The 22,260-nt window shown below is 32.4% G+C and overlaps 1 protein-coding gene across 1 annotated transcript; it reads right to left on the reverse strand.

The window, feature by feature from the left end:
• Window positions 1–10,310: 10,310 nt before the first annotated feature.
• On the reverse strand, window positions 10,311–11,270 carry LOC122856387. Its single transcript, XM_044158061.1, has one exon. The coding sequence runs from the start codon at window positions 11,268–11,270 to the stop codon at window positions 10,311–10,313; it is 960 nt and encodes a 319-aa protein (XP_044013996.1).
• Between the last annotated feature and the right edge of the window lie 10,990 nt (window positions 11,271–22,260).

The raw sequence follows: 22,260 nt of genomic DNA on the forward strand, positions 1-22,260 counted from the left end.
CCACCTTTGCACTTTTTTTATTGTTTTCAGTTTATTATTTATTTATCAATTATATTTTTTAGCACATATGTTTTCTTGCGACCACTCTACAGCCAAGTCACGGGGTTTGCGGCCTGACCCTCTGCGATTTTGCTTATTTTTTGATATGTTGTAGATTTTGGCCTGAAAAAAAACCCGTATTTTTTTTTTTTTTTTTTCTTCGATTTTTGGGGGCGCCACCATCAAATTTCATGATATCTCAAAAAGCCCCTTTTTTTTTTTGCTGAATTTTTTATCACAGATTCGAGGACGCAAAACAAGTATTTTAAGCCTTTCAATAGAGTGGGCACTCAATGGGAAGTATTTTTTTTCGATTTTTGAAATTTCGATTTTTGAAAAAAAAAAAAAATTTTTTCTCAATTTTATTTTTTTTATTTTTTTTTAGATGTAAAAAATAAAAAAAAAAGGAAATTTACTCTTATGAAATTTCCAATTTCTTCTTAGTTTTTGAGAAAAACCATATAGTTTGTTTTTTCACTCTCGATTTGTTATGTGGTTTTTCTCAAAAACTAAAAAGAAATTGGAAATTTCATAAGAGTAAATTTCTTTTTTTTTTTATTATTTACATTTAAAAAAAAATAAAAAAAATAAAATTGAGAAAAAAATTTTTTTTTTTGCAAAAATCGAAATTTCAAAAATCGAAAGAAAATACTTCCCATTGAGTGCCCACTCTATTGAAAGGCTTAAAATACTTGTTTTGCGTCCTCGAATCTGTGATAAAAAATTCATCAAAAAAAAAGTGGCGCTTTTTGAGATATCATGAAATTCGACGGTGGCGCCCCCAAAAATTGAACAAAAAAAAAAAAAAAAAATACGGGTTTTTTTTAAGGCCAAAATCTACAACATATCAAAAAATGAGCGAAATCGCAGGGGGTCAGGCCGCAAACCCCGTGGTTTGGCTAAGATCGCCACATATATTATAACCCTAATTGGACTATTGATCATAGTCAGCTGTATTTTCATCATAGGGGATATCTAGCCTCTGCAGAAAATATAGATTTCGATGCATGGAAATTAGTTCTACCACGGGAACTACGATCTCGTGCTTTGAGAGAATGCCACGATTACCCTCAGGCGGGACATCAAGGCGTACTCCGAACTCATGAACGATTGGCAGTAAGATACTTTTGGCCAATGATGTATAAAATTGTGGTAAAATACGTCAGCTAATGTATCACTTGTCAGCGTTGTAAAGTGAAACAAAGGGCTCCCGCGGGTTACATGAATCCCAGAAAATTCATGGGGCCTTGGTCTCGTATAACGGCGGACATTATGGGTCCGTATATAAAGAGCCAAGCCGGTCACGGATATATCTTGGTAATACAAGATACGCTCACAAAATGGGTAGAAATAACTCCCTTGAAGAATGCGACAGGTAAGGCTATCTGTCAAGTTTTACAAGAAAGAGTTATACACCGTTGGGGCGTTCCCCATGAATTGCTCACGGACAATGGGACCGAGTTCAGAAACAAGGACCTGTTGTCGCTCTCGGAAGAAACGCAGATGAACCTATCGACGACTCCGCCGTATCATCCTTAGGCTAAACCCACCGAACGGGTTAATCGGAGTATCAAGATGATGGTGCGTGCTTTTTTTGATCTCGACCATAGAGAGTGGGATATGTATATGAGGGAAATACAATTCGCTTATAATACTTCGTACCACACTTCTCTTATGGCAACCCCGGCGATCGCAAATCTTGGACGAGAATTAGAATCGGAAGGTTCTCTTCAACGAGATTTGACAAAGGATCTCGAAACTGTTGAAATCGGGTCTGAGGAGTGGATTGAACACATGAGGTGTCATGACGCACTAAGACTAGCTTTCCAGTTTGCTCTCGATGAGGCTAGTGATCGACAAGCTGAACAGTACAACCGAAAACATCGAAATGTCAAATTCGAAGTTGGTCAGTTAGTACTGGTGCGAAATCGGGAACTATCCAAAGCCCAAGCGTATCGAACGGCCGCTTTGAACAAGCCATTCATGGGGCCGTGGGTTATAACGCAGAAGCTATCGAGGACAGTCTATAGATTGTCCGATCTCGGCGGTAAGGACAGAGGCGAACTATCGGTAGTTGACCTCAAACTTTATCATGACCCAGGGGAAGACGAGGAGATGCGAAGAGAGGAGCGACCTGAGAATTGACGATTGTTAAGTTTCGGGTCGAAACTTTCGCGGGGAACGTGGTGTAACGAGATTTGGCAGATCTCGCGTTCCCGAAAATGATTAGAGGTCTGGTCTGAGGGGTTTTATCGACTAACGGTTTGTGAGTGGCCTCGGTAGTGACATCTATTTTCGCCTAAATGTCAGTGTTGACTTGGTAGACATCCGCCACGAGTGGATAATAGGACGTTGTATATCACTCGCTCTAGTGTGGTTACTTACTGTCAGGGTAACCTATAATCGAGTAGCCAAATGCATGGAGTGGTCCGGCGGAAGACCAGCGTGGCTGCGGATGGACTTTATGTTCGACTACTTGGTGCACTAGAGTGAGTAGGCAATAGAAGGATATTTGGTAAAGCCTGTGAGGTACGAATATCCTCGTTCTCGTATTGTCTTAGATTCTGCGAGTGAGATAAACCAAAGTTAATGATCACGGTAATAACCGCCGCCGCGGGGTGAGGTTATTACGCTCCCGGCCAATACTAAAAACGATATACATTTCAGTGATGGTGCCAGAGTGACGTTTTGGTGGACCGCGCCCCTCTACCATTTCTTGCTGAACTAGTCGCTACCAAAATGGCCGTCGGCGGCCATTGCTCCCGAAACTACCCCACGGTCCGTTGGTTGCCGTTATACACCAGCTGGCTTCCTCCTGGCGGTACGAGAGGAGGATGGTGAGAGATCTTCGTTGATCCCATAGTAACTGAAGCTTCTACTTTATCGGTCGAAAAATCAGTTACAATATATATCTTGATATATGGTGTAATGTCCGAATATCTTTTGATATATTTACATATATATTTATGTATCAAGAGATTCGAAGACACAACAATGTTCATCCTCTAAATTATGAAGGGTACATTTAAACAAATTTTTTCATACACAAATATCTCTCGATATATACACAAATATATGAGTATATATCTAAAAATATAAAGAGATAGTTCTTGACCGTGTAGGAATTACAAAGACTCACAAGACGGCCAAGTTTTCTCCCAACGATGGCATTCAATGCGGGGCAGCTGATTGTGCGCCATTCATGAGCTATAAGGCTTCGCTAATTCACGGTTGGTTCTTCGCTTACCAAGGCTTGTGCCGACCATTCGTTGGCCAGCTTTTTTCAAGCCATTCATCGGCCAAATCTCGGTAAACTATTTGGTGGCTGAGACTGGAAACAAATGATTAAGCCAAGGCGTGGCTCATTAAGGGCTAGCCGGCTATTGATTCATTCATCGGCCGAGCCTTGGTTAATTATTGGGGGGCCAGGACTTGGAATATACAATTAATCAAAGAGTTGGCACATTAAAGGCTGCAGCCAACCTGTGACTTGAAATTTGTCGGCCGAGTGTCAATTGTTTTTTGGGTCACCAAGACTGATTGGTTTTGTAACTGATTTTTCCACCGATAAAGTAGAAGCCTCAGTTACTATGTGATCAACGAGGATTTCTCACCATCCTCCTCTCTTACCACCAGGAGGGAGCCAGCTGGTGTATAACGGCAACCAACGGACCATGGGGTAGTTTCGGGAGCAATGGCCGCCGATGGCCATTTCGGTAGCGACTAGTTCAGTAAGAAATGGTAGAGGGGCACGGTCCACCATATTAGTTCCAAAACGTCACTCTGGCACCATCACTAAAATGTATATCGTTTTTAGTATAGGCCGGGAGCGTAATAACCTCACCCCGCGGCGGCGGTTATTACCGTGAACATCAACTTTGGTTTAACTAACTCGCATAACCTAAGTCAATACGAGAATGAGAATATTCGTACCTCACAGGCTTTACCAAATATCCTCCTATTGCCTACTGACTCTAGTGCACCAAGTAGTCGAACATAAAGTCCATCCGCAGCCACGCTGGTCTTACGCCGGACCACTCCATGCATCTGACTACTCGATTATAGGTTACCCTGACAGTAAGTAACCACACTAGAGCGAGAGAGCGAGTGATATACAACGTCCTACCTATACAGCGTAGCGACATCGTAAATCACCCCCGAGAGCATGCACCACGCATCGGGAGCTTGGTTGGACTCATCAGTGACATCAACTAGTTCCAACCTAGGACCTAGTCGACGTCATCGTCTAAGTCGGCTAACTCCACCAAGGAGTCATGCCAGCTTCACCAATGACATCAACTAGCTCCTCCATAGGAGCATGTCGACATCACCAAGTCACCAGCCAACTCCACCAAGGAGTCAGCTAGCTCCATCGGAAGCCAACCACGGACTGTCACCAGTCCCGGTGCCATCAGCCAGCTCCGAGAGCCGGCCAACGACTGGCAGTGAGATGCCAGCGATCACCAGTTTTATGGACTCTTTATCCCCACTCCCGTTTGACCCACTCCATACGACCATCTGTGCGCACACCTCGATGCGACTCTCCGGTGGGAGTGTCGGAGTAGGGGATACGAATCTGTCGTAGCCAGTGTAGGAATCCGGATTATCCACTCGTGGTGGATGTCTACCAAGTCAACACTGACATTCAGGCGAAAATGGATGTCACTACCGAGGCCACTCACAAACCGTTAGTCGATAAAACCCCTCAGACCAGACCTCTAATTATTTTCGGGAGCACGAGATCTGCCAAATCTCGTTACAGTTTTTAATCTTTCGGCATATATAAATATATTAAGAGTCATTAGTAGAAGGGGGCTTTTCTGGGCGACTTTGTGGAATGCGGTTCCCTCCCCCCTCCCGTGTGTGTTGTGCTGGGGTGCATGGGCCTATAGTACAGGGTGCGTGTGGAGTAGGTCGCATGGAATTGTATAGGGATAGGTTGCATGAATAAGGGCGCGTAGTAAAAATGCATGGGCGACGTCACGGGGCAACGGTAAAGTACATATAGAGCATAGGCTAAGCGTAGTATAGAATGTGAATAGAGTATATACAAGCGTAGTATAGGAATAGAGTAAGAAAAATCGTACAGGTAGATTCTTGAGTTTTTTTAGCATAGAGTTTTCGGTTGTTTTTTTTTAGTATAGTTTTTTTGGTTTAGTTTTGAAATACAGGTGTTTAGTTTTATAGTAGGAAAAAAAGAATAGAGTTTTAAAAAAACATAGATAAAAGAAGTTTTTTTTAAATATAGTTTTCAGTTTAGTTTTTAGTATGGTTTTCGGAAAATATAAGAATGAAGGAGTTTTTTTTAATATAGTTTTTTGAGTTTAGTTTTTAGTTTCGTTTTCCAATCGTATAAGGGTTCGGCTCTAGAATAGAAAAAATCATCACGCTGTTAATTTAGTTTACGAACGACATAAATTTTTCTGAAGTTTAAAATGTTTCTTTTGTTATTTTATTTTTACGACTTGCATGTTTTTCAGATTTCCCTCTACAAAAGGTAAGTTTTTATTTTAAGATGTTGTATAGGATTTTTTATGAACTGATTTTCACAATTTTTTTTTTGAAGTTTAAAATGTTTCTTTTGTTATTTTATTTTTACGAGTCGCATGTTTTTCAGATTTCCGTGCCGAGGGTTAATTTTTTTTTCGATAAACTTTTTCTAAATGTTCCGGCTGTTTATTATCTAATTTTACGAGCGAGGTGCGGAGGGTATTTTCAGATTTTTGTACGTGGAAAAGATTCATAAAAACAGTGAGTTATTTTTTTTGTATTTAAGTAAGTTTTACCGACAAATTTCTAAAAATTTTAAGATACACCTGTTATTTTTTTTTTACTCGTTTTTGATTTTCTAATTTTCTATTGGTAACATCTTAGCAAAAATGGACCTATTAGAAATGATAAGTGTTTATGGAGGTGGCAAAATGAGTTTAACTAAAATTATTTTGACTATCATCCCTGAAAATTTTTACGACAAGTGTCAGTTGTGTTTTCCGGGTCTACTCAGTCACATCTTAACTAATAAAATAAAAATGAAACGTGTACTTGAAACTAACAAAGTTGACTTTGTCTGTAAGAAAAAAAAAGTAGAAGATACCCATGAAAAAAATACTAGATTAAATAATAAAGTCATTTGAAAATAAATAAAATTGTTTTTATGTCTTTTTTTTACAGGAATTATTGTATCGAAAAAAGATAAAAAAAATAAACAAATAAATAAATAAATAAAAATTTTGTATACCTTTTTCCTTTTGTCTCCTTTTTACAGATATATTTGTTGTTGTTAAAAGATTTCAGGTTACACCATATTTTTTTTTTCTTTTTACAGCTATCAAATATAATTTTGTTTAGAAAAAAAAAATGATCATACAGTTGCTGAAGCAACTGTGCCTTCCCTGCGGGGGGGAATTTCAATTTCTTCTTTAATATATATCGAAATTCGTGACTACAAATTTATTTCATTCTCTATCGTTACAATGATTATTGTTACAACTAAAATTTATTTAATTTTCATTCATTTTGCTTGTTCCTTCTAATGGGTCAACTCCATGTCCAGAATCGCTTTCTTCTAACCTTTTAAACTCTCCGTTTTTATTCATTTTGTTGTACTATGATTTTAGCCTGTCAATGTTAAATATTTATTACGAAATTGTCGAGTTTGATTGTATTTATTTTATTTACTTTTTTCTCTCAGTTGAATCAGGATTTAACGTTTTAGTTGTTGCTGGAGTCGTCGTTATATTTTTAATTTTTTTATATTCATTTATTTTCAATTCCTTTGATGCTATCACATCACCCTTTTTTCCCTAGAAATTTTCTGCCTCTTCCTTCCATAAAGTTAGTTCAATCTAAAATATATTTCCTTTGGTAAAATTATTATCTTTGTTTAGTTTAATCAAACTTTTTTTCATTTAAATTTTATTTTACTTCATAATCACTGTTTTAATAACCGTACTGACATTGCATATATAAATTCCACTTTATTTATTGCTATTATGATTGCGATGATATCTAAATAATGTCATTATTATTATTGAATAGTTTTCTTTTTTTTTTTTTTTTTTTTTCGCTAAAATTATTTTGCCTGCAAATGATTTAATTGGTAGATGTACAATTTCTTTATTTTTTTAATCTCGAAATTAATTTTTGGTATATTTTCATTTTCCTCATCGTCATCGAATTTTATATTAGCTTCTACTGGTATCATTATTTCTTTATTATTTATTGATGGGCATTGTTCATTAATTTTTCTCACTAATCCCCCAGTGATCGTATATATTTTGTTTAACTTGAATATTTAATAATTTATCATGTTAATAATTTTTTTTAAAATCTTTTTGTTGAGAAATCTTGTTGTTGAATATGATTTTTCCATGATATTCTGCTATACTTTTCTTTTTTGTTTACTCATATTTCCCTAATATTTTCCTATAATTATCGTATTTTCTTTTATATTCAGTGATTTTTCTATATTATCATTTATTCGTTTATATATTCTTCATTTTTCTATATTTTTCTTCATTTTCCATATTCATCTTGTTTAGATTAATTAAGGGACTTAGAAAATGTTCGGGGCATAATTGATATGTTCCCTTATTTATCGTTTTTTCCTTTATATTCAGTCACTTTTCTATATTTTCGTTTATATTTACCGATTTTTCTTTGATATTTTCCTATATTCTCCTTTATATTTACTGATATTTTCCCATATTTATCGTTTTTTTTTTTATATCCAGTCACTTTCCTATATTCTCTTTTATATTTACTGATATTTTCCCATATTTATCGTTTTTTTCTTTATATTCAGTCACTTTCCTATATTCTCCTTTATATTTACTGATATTTTCCTATATTTATCGTTTTTTTCTATATATTCAGTCACTTTTCTTTATTTTTCTTTATATTTACTGATATTTCCCCATATTTATCGTTTTTTTCTTCATATTTAGTCACTTTTCTATATTTTTCTTCATATTTACCGATTTTTCTTTGATATTTTCCTATATTCTCCTTTATATTTACTGATAATTTCCCATATTTATCTTTTTTTTCTTTATATTCAGTGAGTTTTCTATATTTTTCTTTATATTTTCCATATATATCGTATTGGTTAAGATTAAGAGACTTAGAAAATTTTTTGGGGGGTGTCTACCATGGTTAAGATTAAGGGACTTAGAAAATTTTTTAGGGGGGGTGTCTACCATGGTTGGGGGGGGGGGTCCAGAAGAAAAGCGAAAACAATAGGAAATTAAATTTCCCTAAAAAAAAATTCGTTATTTCTCTTGCTATATTTTTTCCACACTAGAGGGCCAGAAAAATTTTCAATTTTGTTTTTTTGTCGGGTAAAATATTTTACGAAATAGGTGAATTTAGAAAAAATCAGTTTTGCTGTGACAACTGCAGTGTGAAGATCTTTTTTTCAAGTTGTTGTAACATGTTTATCAATAAAAAAAAAGAAAAGAACTATAGATGCTAGTAAAAAGCAGGGTCTTGAACTCTGTCAAAAAGCTGTGGTGTGGTACCACATAAATTACTAAAATTACCAGGAATACCAACCAACACAAGGATAACTCAATTATTCAATTATTTAAATTTACGAAATTAGCAAGAAATATTATAGAATATTTATTTATACTCAGTGGTTTTTATTTAAATAAATATAATAAAACGAATTAACAATTTAACTGTTTATTTATTTAGCACAAGAAAAATTTAATGCTTTCAGGCTGAGTGTTTCTTGTAAACTGATGAGAAAAAAATACATATTTTATTTAGAGTTGGATTTTCCTTTGTTTCTTTTGTCAAAGGAAAAATTCATCATAATTTAACAAAGAAAAATAAAAAGGGGAAAAAGAAAAATAGAGAAAAATATAATTTAGAGGTAAAAATGAAATAATAATGATAATTTAAATTTACTATATTTTATGTTTAAATTTATATGTATGTGTTGAAAATGTGTGTATACATTTGTGCGTCTGCGCGACCGCTGCAAGCGCCACACTACTCCCTCCTTAGTCGCTTTCTTGGCTGCGCGAAAGAGACGTTTCTTGAATATGTACGGAGTGGCCTGTCAGAAAATGGTTGACTTGTTGGGTTATGTTCATCCTTGTTGATGTTGTAACCCAAGAATTTTATTTGAGGTTGTCCAAGTTGACATTTGTTGATATTTATTGTCAACGAGTGTTCTTTTAATTTTTTAAATACTTGTTCTAGATGTTGTTGGTGTTCTTCAGGTGTTTCTGATGCGATTAATATATCGTCTATATAAACATATACAAATGGTAAATTTCTAAATATTGAGTCAATATATCTCTGAAATGTTTGACAGGCATTACGTAGACCGAATGGCATCACTGTGTATTCATACAATCCCCATGGTGTGATGATTGCAGTCTTTTTACTGTCTTCTTGGTCCATTGGAATTTGATGATAAGCCTTGGTTAAATCAAGTGAAGAGAATATTGTTTTACCTACCAGCATTGGAAACAAATCTTGTATGATAGGAGGTGGGTATTTATCTGGTTGTGTTATACTGTTTAGTCTTCTATAGTCACCTCAAAGTCTCCATTCACCAGTTTTTTTACGTGTTAGATGGATAGGGCTTGCATATGGACTACTTGATGGTTTTAATATACCACATTCAAGAAGTTCATTTATTTGTGCTCTTGCTGCTGCAGTTTTTTCTCCAGCGAGTTTACGACATCTTTCACTTACTGGTCGACCAATTGTTATAATTTTGTGGTTGTAACCAGAGTTGTTAGTGCTTGGTTTTGCTAATGGCTTGGTTATTTCAACATATTTATGTAACAGGTGAGAATATGGTGTTGCTGAACCAATTGTTGTTATGTTTATATTATTTGTAGTTAAAATTACACCTTTGGTATTTAATTTTGTTTTGTTGTCTATCAGTGTTTTATTTTTCAGGTCTATCAGTAAGTCGTAATGTGCGAGAAAATCAGCACCTATTATTGCTGTTTGTATGTCTGCAATTACAAATGACCAAGTGAATGTTCGTCTAAGGTTTAAGTTGATATTAATTGTTTTAGTACCATAAGTATTTATTGTGGAACCATTTGCTGCATATAAAATTAAATCTGATATTTTTTTTTCTTTCATGTTGCTGACTGGTATTATTGACAAGATGGATCCAGAGTCTACCAGGTATTTCTGATTATTTGTCTTGTCATAAACATAAAGACGATATTCTTGGTAATCGTGTGATACATATGCAGCAATATCACTGTCACCAGCAGTTCCAAATGGTGTCAGTTTATTTAGTTTCCCTGTTCACTTGGTTTAAATGAACAAGGTGGTACGCATTTGTTGGCATTGTTACCAAAATTATGATGATAGTAACACATGGATTTGTCAGACCGTTGGTATGATTGTGATCTAGATCTTGATCTAGAAGATCTGGTATTGTATTTTACCTTCATTTCTTTGATTTCTTTCATGCATTCCATCAACATTTGTTGCAAGTTGTCTAATCTTTGTTCTAGACGATTGTGTGTTGTTGATATTGATGCATCTTTTTGTCCATACGCTGTTGTTGCCATTACAAAAGAGCTTCGTGATGCTTCAAGGACTCTATCAGCAACTTCAGCAAGTGCTTTCAATGTTAATGTTGATGACACGACTAACAAAGGTTTTATTTGATTTGGCATTCGGTCTAGCCATAATTGATGCAACATATCCTCTGTCATGGATTCACCAGCCAGTTCCTTCATTTCACGAAGAAGTTGTGTTGGTTTTTTGTCTCCCAGATCCATTGATGTCAATAGTTGGCGAATTTGTTTATCACGTGAGACTGAAGTTCTTTGAATTAATGCTTCTTTAATTTTTTTATATTTTTCGACAACTGGTGGGTCATGTAAAATGCCAGTAATTTGCTGGAGCATGTCTGCATCAAGTGCCCTTATTACAGAATAATATTTCATGTCATCATTTGTTGTTTTTGTTGCTTGAAATTCAGATTCAATCAAGATGAACCAGAGCTCTGGTTTGTCCTTGAAAAAATTTGGTAGCTGTGGTTTACTGATTGTATTCACCATACTTTCATTTACCATCTGTGTGATCAAAGACTTCTGTACCTCATTAAAACCAGCAAATGTTTCATTGTTTCGTGAATATTGATCTGGTGGAGGATTATATTGAATATCACCTTGTGCTTCTCTTGTTGTGTTGCCAGTCGACGTGTCTGGGAATGGGTTTCCAAAGATAAAATCGTTGTTCATCTTGTTGATTTTTTATATTTTTATGTGGAAAACCTGGTGTAATTGATTTTGAAACACGTCAAAGGGTCACCAATTTGTGGTGTGGTGCCACATAAATTACTAAAATCACAGCCCACGTAATCACATGGTTACATCATGGTGTCTCAACGAAGTGAACCAACATCAAGAATAGCTTGCCAAGAATCAACACAATTAACAAATCAAATAATATATATACAATTACAATATCAATAACATAAATTCTGGCCAAACAACAATCATCAACACAAAGACAAGCATCTCAGTATACTTTGTTTCAACACGTAAAATATCAAGCAAATCATCAGCAAATAATTCAACAACAAACAAAGAGTTCACGACACCAACAAAAAAAAAATAATACAACAACATTAATATCAAATTCAACATCAATAATATAACAAATGGTACAACAAAACCAACAACAAAATTAATATTACAACAAAAATACCAAATTTAACATCAACAATATAACAAATGGTATAACGATCAAACAAGTCAGATGTGAAGTAGCAACAAGCTATCACAACAACAGCAACAATTAACACCCATCTGACAAACAACACCATCAAACAAATATACGCCTTTCCAGTATCTCGAAACGACGATCGCAACATTTGATGTTGTAATGCAACAAATCTGTCATCTGGGTAAGCAACAACATATGATTTCAATGTTAATCAGCCGGTTATCAAATGCAAATTTATTAATTAAAAGTTATCAAAAAATATATTAATGATAAGTACAATATTGAAAGCTCATTTCCAAGCAATTTATGTCCAAATCCTTCGTAAAAAACCGTTAAATAAAGGTAAAGAATTGGTACACAGTTTACACGTTATATATATGTATTCATTGCTATATATATATAGCAAAAAAAATAATAACTTGTATTATCCAATTGTACAAGTATATTATAACTTTGTTTGTTTTTTTTTTTCTTTTATGAGTATGTATTATATTTATCATAATAAAAAAAATTATTGCATCAAATTTTCAAAATAATTTCATTAAAAGTTGAAAAAAATAGCAAGATTATTAATACAATATGTAGTTGCAAAGCTGGCAATGCATGGCAATGGATATTGTAAACGTACAGCAACAATTTATGTTGATGTAAATGAAAAAAACACAAGATTAAAAATTGATTTACCAATGATATGGAATAAGCCACCAGAAATTCAATTGGAACAATATAGTAAAGGAATCATTAAATCAATGAAAAAAAAAGATGATGATGATGATGATAATAATACTGATATACCACTGGAAGGTTTTAAATTTTTTAATGTAAAACATGCTGATCAGCTTACTGAAAAAATAGTGCACTATCAAGAATGGTAAAAGCAGAGCTGCATTGAAAATGCACAAGAAAAAGAAAAGTTAGAACTTTTGAAAAAAAATAGAAGAGTTAATAATTGAATTGTATAAGTTTATCAACACAGAATACATAATATCTACACCGTATCATGCATTTAATAGTATTATTGATGATAAAACAATGCGAATAAAAATTGTATTGATGTCTTGTCAATTACGAATTACAGCCAGTAAGGCTCACAGAATCAAGACCAGACAAGAAAATTTGAATCTTTGGCAAAAAAATTAATAAAACTTTTTTTTTTTAGTAATTGTTTATTTAAAATTTTACATATGTTTATATGGGCTTATGGCCTCTTTAGGCCTCGGAGCACTAACGCTTGTATTATTTTCAGCCACCGGTGGCGCCACGAGAGTTACTGGAAAGGCGTATACTATTAAAATTATACAACAAAAAAGCAATGAAACTGGACCGCAAATTTAAATGTTAAAAATGCAATACAAGTCTTCATCTGTTATAACTCAACTTCAACACAATGGATCAGCATTTCAAGAAGCTCTCATGGACAAACAATGTCAACCACTGCTTCACTTGGACCAGCATCCAGGATCAGCACTTCAGGAAGCACACAACGACAACCAATGTCAACCACTCGCTTCACCTGGAGCAGTATCCAACAACACACCAAACGACAACAGCACACACAACACGTACAACTAGTACAGCACGTTGTAACGTTGTCAACAAACTACAACATACTGAAACTCGTACAACTAGTACAACACGTTTCAATGTTTTTTAACAAGCAACAACAACAAACAAGTAATACCAGTACTTTGTTTAATCGTTGTTTGCAACATCAATCAACATCATCAACTCATCTGCAACGGTACAAAATCACAAAAAGTCATAGTACTCCAGAGATTTTGTTAAAGCATACATGAGTCAACAACAAAACATCATCAACAATTACAACAAACACAAGTCATCAGTAACAAGGCTCATTCAATATTTTTGAGAACACATGTTACATCTGATACATCAGGACAAAACAACATCCAGAGTAACACACAGAAGAAGAACATCATCCCTGATCAACATACCTGGATAATCAACAACGTAAAATCAATTTCATTCAAGTCAATTATTCAATATTTTGTACTCATTCACACAATTAAATTCAATAGTTTTTTTTATCAGATATAAAAAAAAAAAAAACATTACCAAATACAAAACTAATAATTTTCTAGGAGGGGAGTACTGTGGTGGTCCTCGAGCCCACACTTACGCCTCTACTGCCTAACTTCGAAAATCATTTATATTTTTTTTATCATTTAGCTAACTTTCTAATAAATAATATTTAGTGTTCAATAAAATGGCAAGAACTCAACATCTTAAATTTGTCTCGTTATTTAATTAACCAAATTTATAATAATTATTAATTAATTAACAATAAATAAATTGACACTCATTTACCAACAAATACACCGTAAAAATATGGATCATAATATAAAACGCGGATCATGCGCACTTGTGAGGTAAACACACATAATACCCCACAAAGCTAAGATTTGTGTGCCACCTGGTGGGTGCGGGCTTAATGAAATAATTTTATTCCAAAATTATTTAGTTACTGAATCTGCCGCATTGGTTATCTGGAATTTCGATAATAATGATGGTCATACAATTTTTTTTTATGGGAAAAAAACTTTACTCAATCGCAGAGTTTCGCGTGAAAATTATCCTGATGACAAAAATTTTGCGCCTATAAAATATATGCATGTATTTACGGCTACAAATATAAAATACTGGTGTGATTGGTGTCGTATCGGGTTTACAAAAATCGAATATCATAAACAATGTTGGACAAAATGTGACAAATGCTTAAATTTCCCGGCATGCAAAATGAATAATAGTAATAATGATGATTTTAAAAAATGTTTGATATGTAATTGAGTATTTTATAGTAAACAGTGTTATGAAAAACATTTACAACCAGACTCATATTCAAAAAATCTTTCAATTTGTAATCGAATTAAAAAATGTAATATTTGTCGTAAAGTCTACGCCCGTGACAGTGAACATTTGTGTGGTTATTATTATTGTGCGCCCGTCAAGACCATAAACAACCAAACCATCTGTGTTATATGAAGCCTCGGCCGATAAAGCAGGGGGCTCGTAAAGATAAAAAAATTAACGGATTTTTATTTTTTGATTTTGAAAAACGGTCTGAGCTGAGATCATATAAAAATAATAAACAATTAAAAATACATATCGTCAATTATTTTTGTGTGCAAATAGTGTGTGAAATTTGTTCGTTCGAGTCAGACGGTACAGAAAATTGTCATTGTAGTGAGACGCGTGAATTTATACATCAGGGCGATGACGCCATGAAAAAATTTGTTGATTTAGTTTTAAAGTCAAAATCAAGATACTCAAAATTAATTTTTATAGCTCATAATGGCGGCGGCTATGATGCCCAATTTGTTTTACGTGAAATAATTAAGAGAATACCAATAACAAATATTCAAACAATTGTTAAAGGAACTAGGCTTACATTAATATCTTTCGATAATGTCAAATTTATAGACTCGCTGAATTATTTTTTCATGCCATTAAGCGCGTTACCAAAAGCTTAGAATTAAAGCTTGGAATTAAAGAATTGACTAAGGGTTTTTTTCCTTTTTTTTTTTCAATAAACCAGAAAATCAAAATTACATTGGTCCTTTACCACCTAAAGAAGACTTTGGTGTGCGCGCGCTGACTATTGAAAAACAACAAGAATTTGATAAATAGTATAATGAACAACTTTAGGGTCCGCCATTTGATTTTAAACGAAAAATGGCGATTTATTGTAAATCTGATGTAGAATTACTTAAGAAGGCGTAAGACATATAGAAAATTAATGATGCAAGTAGGAAATGTATGCCCATTCACTGAAGCTTTAACTGCTGCATCGACTAGTTTATTAATTTATTGTAGAAATTATTTAAAAGAGAATGAGATAGCACTGATCCCCAAGAATGGATATAGGTTAGGAGATATGCAATCTACCATAGCTATACAATGGCTACTATGGCTTGAACATTTTCAAGGGATCAAAACAATTCATGCTGGTAGAGGGCGTGAGCAAAGAGTAGGTCCCTATCTGGTCGATGGCATTTTAGAAGATGGCCAAACCATATACTCTTTTTTAGGTTGTTACTATCATGGTTGTGATTGTTTTAAATTGATTAAAGATGTGGATGCGGATTTAGGGGATAATACAACACTTAAAACGATGCGTGAGAATACAGAGTGCATGAATGCATATTTCAAAAAAGGAGGTTATAGATTGATTATTATTTGGGAATGTGTCAAAACAACGTAGATTTAAAAAATTTCTTGAAAACAATTGATAATAATTTTTATAAAGAAGCAATATTACCTCGTGATGCTTTATTTGGTGGATGAACTGAAAATTTTTGTGTCTCACATACTGTTACTGGTTCTCAAGAGATATACTACGTGGACGTCACGTCACTTTATCCTAGTGTGTTCAAAAAAAATATTTACCCTCTAGGCCACCCTAAAGTTTTCGTTCTGGATGATATACGTGAGCTTTGTCCAGATAATAACATAAGTAATGTGATAGGATTGATTAAATGTCGAGTTTTGCCACCGGCCGATTTATATATACCAGTATTGCCGATGAGGTGTCATAAAAAATTATTTTTTCCACTTTGTAACGCATGTACATTAACTTTAAATCAAGAAAATTGTACTCATAATGAATTAGAACGAGCACTTATTGGTACTTGGGTTTGGGTCTGAGGAGTTAAAAGTAGCGGTTGAGAAAGGGTATAAAATTTTACAAATAAAAGAAATATGGCATTGGGATAAAACAACTCAATATGACCCGAAAACTAGAACTCTCTATTCACAGCCCGGGGAAAAAGTAGACGATCGTCAACGATCGTCAGCGATCGTTCACCGTCGATCGTTGAAGATGTCAAATTTGTCCACATCTCTGTCGATCGCCGTCGATCACCGTCGATCACCGTCGATCGACATCGATCGATATCGAACGCTGTCGATCAATGTCGATCGCTATCGATATACAAAAATCTTTAGAAAAATATACACATTATAACAATTATTAACTTATGCCGGACAATTTATCAAAACCATAACATACTCAGGAATATTTTTTTTTTTTTTTTTTTCTTAAGTTATTAAGTTTTACATAATTTTTTATTAGTATTTTAACCAGTTGTGTTAATAATTTTCATTTTTGGAATATTCAGTAGTCAACTGCCAGAGTATTTTTGACATTACCCGTTCATGAGCTTTTTGCTTGGGATGGCATAAACCATTGAGAGTTCTGAGAACAAATTTAGTTTCATGTAAATAGTATAATATATTCTAATTTTTTTTAATAATGAAATTAGATTACTAGCGGATTATCATTCTTTTCTGAAGGATCGCATATTGACGCCGTGACGCTACGGCCGGTGAGTGTACAATCTCGGTTGACAACAATCGTAGACGTAGCGGTGCTAGTTCGGGAAATTTTCCTCCATTGTGGTGGTACAATAAATATTTTGCCCAGAACCATCTAAATAAACACATACACTGAGATAAAAGTTGCTTAAATATAGCAAAATTTGCTTGAAAGTTTTAGGCTTTGATGTATTAATTTGAGCTAAATATTTTTTAATTGCAATTTCATTTTGCTTTACTTCTTTTATTTGAGAGAATTAATTTGAGAGAAACTTTCTAAAAGGAAGCAAAAAATAAATCGCGAAAATCGGCGAACAAAGTTGCTAAAATTAAATGACATTTTATTTTATTTAATGGGTAAATCGTTTAATTTAAGGATAATATTGATTGAATTAATAGAAAATTGTTTTTATACAAATGATAAATGAATTAATTTTTAAAAATTATGAATCAATTCAAAAAGCGATCTACTTAAGACACAAGTTGCTAAAATTGAGCGACATTTATTTTTAATGGGTAAGTCGTTTAACTTGAGGAAATTATCGATTCATTTGAAAAAATTTAATTTAAAGCAAAGCAATCTAATCAAGACAGTACATTTCATTTAATTTAATGGTTAAGTCGTTTAATTTGAGTGAAGTTTTATTAATAGAAAATTGTTTTTATTTTTGATTAAAATTATATTTTGCTTTTTTTTTCCAAGACTTATTAAATTTACACTCGTGTAGTTGTTTTTACAGTTGCAAGTTTTTTTGTTGGCCTAACCGAGCCTCGAACTGCTGATCTAAACCTATCTAAACTCTTTGCCATCGCGTTGGTCGATTTACATCAACAAAATTATAAAGCCCTTGTATCAGTTTCTTCACGAAAATGAAATTTTATTTCGTTACATGTAATATTTAAATTTTTTTAAAATTTCTCTTCTGTTAGGGTGAAATCTTGAATAAGAAATTATTTCGAAATTTTCTAAAATTATTAAAAATTGGTGTAGAATCATTTGATTCTTTTTTTATCTATGATCCTGAGTTGAGTTACATACTGTTGATAAAAAATTGATACATTTTAATGATTTGTTTTGATTGTGTTTATATTGAATAGTCAATTTGATAATAAATTTTTTTTTATTTTGTATTTATAATAATTGAAAAATAACAATCATGCTTCTTTTCATTGGTCAATATGTTGTTCTTTGTGTAATTTTGTGCTGAAAGTAATGTCAAATAAACACACAAAAACATAATGCACCGTTCATTCAGTTGAGTTAAAAGTAAATATAAATTAATTTAAGACTGAAATACTTTAACATACATTTAGAAAATATTTTATGATATTTTATATAAATTTATTTATTATTTCATTATTATAGTATTATAACTAAAATATTATATGTATGTTCGAATGAATTTTTTCTAGCATACTAGTATTAATGTTTTCGAGGTTGTTATCAGTTACACAAAGGCTAGGTACATGAACAATTTGTGATACGAAGGCATGTAGTCTAATAAGCTTTTAAAGCCATTTAGTATCATCAACAATATATTGTACGATCAAATATAATGTGTAATTTTTAACTGCAAAATAGACTTCATTTTCATCTAGCATCAGCTTTATTTCAATCAAACATAAATCACCAACAATTTCAAGTACCACAGTCATATTAGTTTTGTACACTGTGCCATCGTAATCAATTTCAGATAATACCTCAATTTTTTTATCACCCAGTACAGGACTTACAGCTTCAAACTCACTGTAATCTTTGAGATTTTTTATTTGAGTAATCTGTTTAATTCTTTCACTATGAAAGCTAATCATTAAACTTAAGCTTAATCAATAAACTTTTAATGAGAAGAAATTCATTGAAAAATGATAAATATCGTCCATGGAAAGTTGAAATCGCTGAAATGAAGCGAATAATTGATTCACATGACGATGTTAATGTGAAAAATGCATCCAAGATAAAGTTATTGGCATATCTTCTGCCATCATTAGGACGAGGAGACCAATTTAATCACACAACAGTAGTTGATATTCATGAGAGTATGATACTTCACGTAAAGGTAATAATTTAAGTTATACATTGAAGTTTAATCAAGACTAAATGGAAATATTTTAAATGATTTTATTTTTTATTTTAGACAGCCGCTGAAGTTGATGCCAAACTGATTGAAAGATCAGAAAAGTTGAAAAAAATAATAAAAAAATTGCAGCCAATACTTATAGTTATTGGTGACGAATGGACGGATCTTGATGAATTAGTTTGCTGCTTCAACGATATCCTTTGGAAATTGCCAAACATAATCCAAGCATTTGACATTTTATTCAAATGCTTCTTTACTATGCAAGTTTGTTATCCTCATGAAAGTGAAACAGTATATGAAGTGATACAAAAATATATTTACAAAATTGATGGAGTTGTGGGCCCACAAGCTGCTGCATGTGTAGCAGACTTGAGAGTTTTGAAGAGTCCAGAAGATGAGCAAGACTGAAAAGATTTTATGATTCAAAACCAATGATTAGCTTTCATAGTGAAAGAATTAAACAGATTACTCAAATAAAAAATCTCAAAGATTACAGTGAGTTTGAAGCTGTAAGTCCTGTACTGGGTGATAAAAAAATTGAGGTATTATCTGAAATTGATTACGATGGCACAGTGTACAAAACTAATATGACTGTGGTACTTGAAATTGTTGGTGATTTACCTATGTTTGGTGAAATAAAGCTGATGCTAAAAGATGAAAATGAAGTCTATTTTGCAGTTAAAAAATTACAAACATTATATTTGGATAAACATGTACAGGCATATATTGTTGATGATACTAAAGAATGGCTTTTTGTAAAAAAGAACAATTATTAGACTACATGCCTTCGTATCCACAAATTGTTCATGTACCTAGCCTTTGTGTAACTGATAACAACCTCGAAAACATTAATACTAGTATGCTAGAAAAAAAAAGGTCATTGTTCGAACATACATATAATATTTTAGTTATAATACTATAATAATGGGAAATAATAAATAAATTTATATGAAAAAGAATAAAAAAAAAATTTTGTGTGCTTTCTTGAGATGATCATAAAATATTTTCTAAAAATAGTTCAATATGTATATTTACAGTCTCATTAATTATTAATTTATATTTACTTTTAACTCTGATCAACTGAATAATTATTTTATAGTGCTGTGTGTTTATTTACAGATCATTACTTTCAGACTTTTTAAAAAATTATTGTTATCAAATCTTGAAACAGCATTGCACTGAATTCTTTACAATATATTATCCTGTTAATAATGAAGCAGTATGATTGTTATTTTTCAATTATTATGAATACAAAATCTAAAAAAAAATTTATTATCAAATTGACTATTCAATATAAACACAATCAAAAACAAATCATTAAAATGTATCAATTTTTTTTTATCAACAGTATGTAACTCAACTTTTTTCAAAGGATCATAGTCTATTAAAAAAAAAAGAATCAAATGATTCTACACCAACCAGTTTTTTTGTAATTTTTTAGAAAATTTCCAGAAAGAATTTCTTATTTTTTTTTTTAAAGACAGTTTCATAAATTAACAGAGAGAAATTTTAATAAAAATTTAAATAATTACATGTAACGAAAATAAAATTTCATTTTCGTGAAGAAACTTTTGATACAAGGGCTTTATAATTTTGTGTCTGATATGTTAACGCGCGATGGTTCAGGGGATAACGCACTGGCTTTTAGAAGTATAGGTTTAGATAGGTTTAGATCAGGCAGGGGTTCGAGGCTCGGTTAGGGTAACAAAAAAAAAAAAAAAAACAACTACATTTGTGTAAAAAACAACTACACTTTGAGTGTAGAATTTAATAAGTCTTGGAAAAAAAAAAAAAAAAAGCAAAATATAATTTTTTTTTTATTTTATTTCTTTTAATCAAAAATAAAAACAATTTTCTATTAATTTAATCTAAAACTTCCTCAAATTAAACGACTTAACCATTAAATTAAATGAAATGTCGCTCAATTTTAGCAACTTTTGTCTTGATTAGATTGCTTTCCTGCTTTAAATTAATTCATAATTTTTTCAAATGAATCGATAATTTCCTCAAGTTAAACGACTTACCCATTAAATTAAATGAAATGTCGCTCAATTTTAGCAACTTGTGTCTTAAGTAGATCGCTTTTTGTTTTGAATTGATTCATAATTTTTTTAAATTAATTCATTTATCATTTGTATAAAAACAATTTTCTATTAATTCAATCAATATTATCCTTAAATTAAACGATTTACCCATTAAATAAAATAAAATGTCATTTAATTTTAGCAACTTTTGTTTTAACTAGACCGCTTATTCGCTTGATTTAAAGGATATTTTTGCTTCCTTTTTAGCAAAGTTTCTCTCAAATTAATTCTCTTTTCTCTTAAATAAAAAGAAAATTGTCTCAAATTAAAGCAAATAAATTGCTTTAATTAAAAAATATTTAGCTCAAATTAATACATTTTTTTTTTAAATCAAAGCCTAAAACTTTCAAGCAAAATTTTGCTATATTTAAGCAACTTTTTCTCTCAGTGTATGTGTTTATTTAGATGGTTCTTTTGGGCAAAAATATTTATTGTACCACCACAATTTTGGAGGAAATTTTATTTCGTGCCCGAACTAGCACCGCTGTGACACGTCTACTCATGATTGGAATTGTCAACCCACGAAAAATCCAAGATTGTACACTCACCGGCCGTAGAATCATGTGTCGAGGTCAAGTCAATCAGAATAAAAAAATGCGATCCTTCAACAATATTGCCAGAGAATTGATAATCCGCTAGTAATCTAATTTCATTATTAATACAAAAATTAGAATATATTATACTATTTACATGAAACTAAATTTGTTCTCAGAACTCTCAATGGTTTATGCGGAGAAAAAAAAATGGCCATCCCAGAGCATTAAAGCTCATGAACGGGTAATGTCAAAAATACTCTGGCAGTTGACAACTGAATATTCCAAAAAATGAAAATATTGAAAACACGAAAAAAAAAAAAAAAGACAACTGGTTTGTTATAATAAAATCTAATAAAAAAAATTATGTACCTTAAAATATCTTTGTAACTTAAAGAATAAAAAAAAAAAAAAAAAAAATATTCCTGAGTATGTTATGGTTTTGATAAATTGTCCGGCATAAGTTAATAATTG

This window comes from Aphidius gifuensis, linkage group LG5 (assembly GCF_014905175.1).
Source record: "Aphidius gifuensis isolate YNYX2018 linkage group LG5, ASM1490517v1, whole genome shotgun sequence".
Classification (NCBI taxonomy): Eukaryota; Metazoa; Arthropoda; class Insecta; order Hymenoptera; family Braconidae; genus Aphidius; species Aphidius gifuensis.